The sequence below is a fragment of the Elephas maximus genome, chromosome 4, assembly GCF_024166365.1.
Source record: "Elephas maximus indicus isolate mEleMax1 chromosome 4, mEleMax1 primary haplotype, whole genome shotgun sequence".
NCBI classification, from domain to species: domain Eukaryota; kingdom Metazoa; phylum Chordata; class Mammalia; order Proboscidea; family Elephantidae; genus Elephas; species Elephas maximus.
In genome coordinates this window covers 27,574,504-27,580,503 of record NC_064822.1, presented here as the reverse complement: position 1 = coordinate 27,580,503, position 6,000 = coordinate 27,574,504, and the positions used below count along the sequence as shown (strand labels likewise).

Below are 6,000 nucleotides of genomic sequence, written 5' to 3'. Positions count from 1 at the left end.
TATTATCTTCTCCAAATTATGACAAACATACACAGGGCTTAATGTTTTTTTTTTTTTTTTCATTAAAAACGGCTTGCCTCTTCTTTGAAGCATTAACTGAGATTGCCGGTTTCATAGCTGATGCATATGAAGCTATTTTTCTGGCTAGCTTTAGGTGCTCGGTACAGTTTCCAGACTCCAGCACACCGAGGCTTCATATTATTCTTTTAAGTGGGTTCTATTTTTTTTTAATGTTTCTATAACCTGATAAACCACTATTAATCCTCTGTAGCCCCATTTTTAAAAAGTACTGAGTGTGCTGAAAACAAGTTCAGAGATTCAAAGTAATTTTACTGAAGTAATATTATCCTTACATCAGGATAAATGAGTTCAATAAAAGAGGTGGTGAATCCTTGCGAGGGAAATAAAACATACCATTGTTTACGCTCTGTACATCCAAAAGGAAAAATACTCACTCATTGCTTATGTTTTTGTGATTTGTATGATCTGATACAGTGGCAGTCATACACTACCTTCTCAGATGTTTTTGGTAGTATTTAGGAGAAACTGGGATGACCTGGGGATGATCTCTCTAACTCCAGCTGCTTGACTCTAAATTCTATTTAATAACAGTTTGTGAAATCAGCACATCTCATCAGAGCTCTCCTGTGGGTTGCAAGTGATCAAACAGACCAAACCATAATGACAGGACGATTAGATCGGTTTAACAGAAAGGGAATTGAGAAGACATTCATGAACAGGGACAAAACTCTACGCGGGAAGACAGTATCCTTTATTAAAATCACCACAAATAAAAAAGCTTCACTGAAATATGTATACATAGTACGCACTCATTTTCTAATTCCTGAAAAATTATCACAAATTTATTGGCTTACATTTCATGGCATGGCACATACCCCCAAATTAAATCACCCCAAAAGCATCCACACAATTTCTGGATGAAAAGCATCCTCTGTATTTGTAATTCGTGTGTTTTCACTTAGACATTGTCTGTAGCTAAAGGATTTGCTAATACACGTGTCCCCATTTAGGCTTCCTGCCCAGGGGAGTGACATGTTCTGTGTCATCTAAAATTTCCTATCTTATAATGTCTGTTTACGTTTCAAGTGTATCTTGCCTTTTCTGTAGCAAGAGCCAGCCTGCGGATGTTGGATATACAACCAGCTGCAGCTTCCTGGAGGTCCTGATCGGGAGACCCAACCATGTCCAGCAGAAGCTATAATAAATAGAAGAAGAAGAAGGAGGTAAGAATCAAACAATTAACCTAAAGACAAAGTGAAGCTATGAAAATTATTTTAAATACTAATTTTTTTTTAAAGTCACAAAAATGTATAAGAAATTCCATTTAGACTAATACAAATATAAATGGTGCTAAATCACACACAGGAATTTTTCATGAGATTCTTATTTTTTTATTTCCTGGAACCAAATAGACCCATCATTTCTCTCTTCTTTCTCAGGCCATCTAACTACTATGGATTCTACCTCTGAAATGTCTCTTGCATCGTTTCTGGCTTTTCCACCTCATACCATGCCTAGATGCTCAGTATAGGAGCCCAGGTGGCACAATGGTTAAGCACTGGGCTGCTAACCGAAGGGTTGGTGGTTCAAACCCACCAGCCACTCTGCAGGAGAAAGATGTGGCAGTCTGCTTCTGTAACAATCACAGCCTTGGACACCCTATGGGGCTGTTCTACTCTGTCCTATAGGGTCACTATGAGTCGGAATTTACTAGACAGCACACAACAATAACAACAGACTATTAGCACATCTCCTTAGATTTAGTCTGTCTGCACTCTAGTCCATCTGATCATGTCACAACCTAATTATACAGTCCTTTAGTAAAGACTTCCCTTGACTCCCAATTCAAACCAAACTACTAACTCATCATTTAAGGATTTTTTTCACTCTGACCTCAATTTACCTTTCCATTCTGATTCATCAGACTCTTGCTCCTTCAGATACTCCAAGATTGTACTTCTTCACTTCTCTTGTCTTTATTGATGCTACCCCTCTATCTAAAATGCCCTCCCAACACACTCTCTGACTTTCTCAATCTTATCCATCTTTCAAGACCCAGCCAAGTCTTCTACAAATCCTCCACAGGTTCCCATCAAACAAAATGCCATTTCTCTCCCACCAGAGCTCTCATACCAGTTTACTGAAATGTCTGTTGGTGCACTTATATTTTTCCCTTCCTAACAGATACTTGTGCTAACACTTTCTCTCCTCCTTTAGATTATACATGCTGGAAGAAACTTACAATGCACAAAGTACCTAGTACTTAGATGTCAAAATAGATGCCAGAAAAATGAATTAGAACTTAAAGAATCTATCAATTTTGATTTTAATTAAGAGTTCTGATAAAAGATAGGAAAAGTTTAGTTGTATAGTCTAAATCCTAAACAGTGAGCATTGAGAACAGAGGTGGATAATGTCAGAAAATGAGCATGATTTGATATGCCAAAGAAATATTGTAACGAGAAATACTGTGAAACATATATGCCATGCTTAGGAAGGCGGCTTTTATCCTGTAGGTGATAGAAAGAAGTTATATAAGCACTTTAATCAGGAGTGTGACATGATCATATCTGTACTTTAGAAAGACAGCTTTTATAGCAACTTACAGAATACAGAATGTAAAGAAATGAGACTGAAGAGTATTACAGTACTTAATATTTATTAAGGACTAAATAAATCAGGGACTATTCAATAGGGAGGAACTCTGGTGGTGCAGTGGTTAAGCGTTCAGCTGCTAACTGAAAGGTTGGTGTTTGAGCCCACCAGCTACTCCACAGGAGAAAGATGTGGCAGTCTGCTTCTATAAAGAAAGATTACAGCTTTGAAAACCCTATGAGGCAGCTCTTCTCTGTCCTATAGGGTCACTATTAGTCAGAACTGAATGGATGATAACAGGCTTATTGAATAGGACAGAGGGAGTACATTCAGGGATATTTAGGGTTTTACCCACAGGACTTGGTGATAGGTTGGACATGGAGAATGAAGGGAAGAGAGCAGTCAAGAATGAAAGTCAGGGCAATTCTATGTCCAACAGCACAGCAGAGTAGATACCCTAAGGGACATAATTAAAACTATTATGTTGGGTGAAATATAAAAACATCTTTTTAAACACATTGATGAGTGGAAAGAAATTAGAGATTCCTTAGAGGCCATAAGCTAAGTGAAAGCAAGAGCCAGAGAGAGAAGCAGAGCACCAAAGTTAGCTTGAGTGGCATTTGTGAAATTGAGTTTTGGTCTTTATGGGCTTTCATAGTGCAGGGGGTAGGGAGAAAGCTTATGTGCAAGGTGGGGAGTCTATTAGGAAATCTCTGAATAAAGGAGAGTGAACAGAGCTACCCGTTCAAGATAAGAGTCACCAAAACCCACTGCCATCCAGTCGATTCTGACTCATGGTGACCTTATAGGACAGACTAGAACTGTCCCATAGTGTTCCCAATTCTGTAGTCTTTTTAGGAACAGACTGCCATATCTTTCTCCCAAAAAGTGGCTGGTGGGTTAGAACTGCTGACCTTCTGGTTAGCAGCCAAGTGCTTAACCACTGTGTCACCAGTGCTCCCTAGGTAAGAGTTAACTAGAAATAAACTCTCTCACCCACCACAGGGCAATCAGGAAAATTTCCACTGGTGGAGAGATAAAGAATTAGTAAATTGGTAAAAGCTATTAGTAGTAGTAATAAAGCTATAGGAATTAAAAATTTGGTGTATTTTTGTAGGAATAGACAAATAGACCAATGGGATTGAATAGAGGCACCACAAACAGATCCATGTTTAAATACAAATTTGACTTATGACAGAGCTGGTATTGTAGAGTGCCAAGGATAGAGAGACTCAGTCAGTAAATGGTCCAAGGACAAATGGTTATCCAGATGGAAGAAAATGAAAGTAGTAATCTCACGCCACACACAAACATCAATTTCATGTGGATTAATGGCTTAAATAAGAAAGGAACATATAAAAGATATAGAAGGTAGTATATGAGAAAATGGAGCCCTGGTGGCATAGTGGTTAAGAGCTTGGCTGCTAAGCAAAAGGCTGGCAGTTCAAATCCACCAGCTGTTCCTTAGAAATCCTATGGGGCAGTTCTACTCTGTCCTATAGGGTCGCTATGAGTTGGAATTGACTCAATGGCAATAGGTTTGGTTTTTTGGTATATGAGAAAATCTTCATCGAACTTGGGTATGGGAGCATGTCTGGCTTCACAGTTCTTTGATGTCCTCTCTGTCAGTGATCTCCACCACACTTTAGCATCCCTCCCCACTCCCACCATCACACCTGGCCCTTACTTTTCATCATTCTCCACAGTCCAACCTGTGAATTCTCTGATCACAATTTCTTTTCCTATGATTTGGCCATTCGATGACTCTCACTCATTTGATTTTTTACCTCATCTTGACCTCTAGTCCATCAGTCCATATACTTTTTCTTTTCCTTCTCTGAAATACATCTTTTCAATCATTTTCTTACCAATTTCTTACACCTCCATATGACATCCACCCAGAAAACCCTAATCGTACATAAATCCAACTCTCTGTCTTCCCATGCCTTCACCAATAACAGTGCTATTGGAGAAAATCATACAATAAGGTAAGTAAATTCACTTCAGCTGGATTCTCATCACGGCCAAGCAATCCAAGTACGTCTCTAACTAGGTCACTTTCTCACTCTTTTCAATGCCTATTTCAAATCTTCATTCTTCTCCAATCTCCAACTCTTCCTTCCAACCCTCATTCTCAGCAGATGACCAAATGGCTCCTTCATAAACAAGAACCAATCTAATCAATCTACAAACCTACCTCCATCTTAGCCATCTTTTCCTCCTCTCTTCCAGTTATAAAGGAGTCCTCTCTCCTTCTATCCAAGGCCAACTATTCTACTTAAGTTCTCCATCCAGTCTTCTTCTCCTTAGAACATTTTACTGCTGGGTACCCCCTCTCTTGTTACTTAAACATCTCCCTTCCTACTGATTCCTTCCTATCAGCATTTAAATTCAAGACTTTCACCTTTTTAGAAAAACACTGCTTTGACCCCTCTTTCTTCCCTTCATAGCCAGGTTTCTTGAAAGAACTATCTGACTCACTGTCTCCAGTCTTAAATTCCATTCAACTCACTCCAGGCTGGCTTCTGCCTTCAGCTCTCCAGTGAAACAGCCTTCAAAAACTTCCACATTGCTAAGAATTTTGCTGTTGTTAGCTGCTATCGAGTTGATTCTGACTCATGGCAATTCCAGGTGTACAGAGTAGAACTGCTATATAGGGTTTTCAAGGCTGTGACCTTTCAGAAGCAGATTGCAAGGTCTATCTTCCAAGTTGCCTCTGGGTGGGTTCCAACTGCCTACCTTTCAGCTACTAGTTAAGCATTTAACCGTTCTCACCACCTAGGGACTCCTTGCTAAGAATAAGGGGCACTTTTGAGTCCTCATCTTATTTGACCCCTCAGTAGTATTTGATATATTAACCATTTTCTCTTCTGGAAATTGTCTCTGCTATTGGCTTCTTACACCACTCTCCTCATTTCCCCCCTGTTTTTCCTCATCTTCTCTCTTAGTCTTTTTTGATAGTTTTTTTCTTCTTCTCCACACCATAAAGCATTAGAGTTTCTCCACAAATTCCTCTTATATTTTCACTCTGTTCTGTCTCCCTAGATGATTTCTTTCATGACCTCGCTTCAAATATCATTCATACGGAGCCATCTTCTAAAGTTATGTCTCCACCTCAGAACATTCTTTTGAATGGCATGCTTGATGTCCAATATTTCCTAGACATCTCCACTTTGAGGTCTCTCTAAACCCTCCTGGTGTTCTACCATATCAAGAACAACCACCATCACTTATTGCTCAGGACAGAAATCTCCCTGCCTCACACTAACTCCCACCCTCAATCTCCCTCATGTCCCATCCCATCCAACTAATAATCATATCCTTGTGATAGCCTTTTACTGCCTACACATCTTTCAAAGCCACTCATTTCTCTCCACCACCACT

The 6,000-nt window shown here is 39.4% G+C and overlaps 1 protein-coding gene across 3 annotated transcripts in view; it reads right to left on the bottom strand.

Annotated features, from left to right (window-relative positions):
* Positions 1-604: 604 nt before the first annotated feature.
* ODAD2 (outer dynein arm docking complex subunit 2) overlaps positions 605-6,000 on the bottom strand; it is a 257,613-nt gene continuing 252,217 nt past the window's right edge. For 2 of the 3 annotated variants that reach the window (XM_049881739.1, XM_049881740.1), the window contains exon 20: positions 605-1,216. In XM_049881739.1, the coding sequence (XP_049737696.1) occupies positions 1,103-1,216 (114 nt within the window). In that variant the 3' untranslated portion in view covers positions 605-1,102. The remainder of the gene's footprint in view (positions 1,217-6,000) is intronic. The other variant, XM_049881742.1, reaches the window with a different exon arrangement.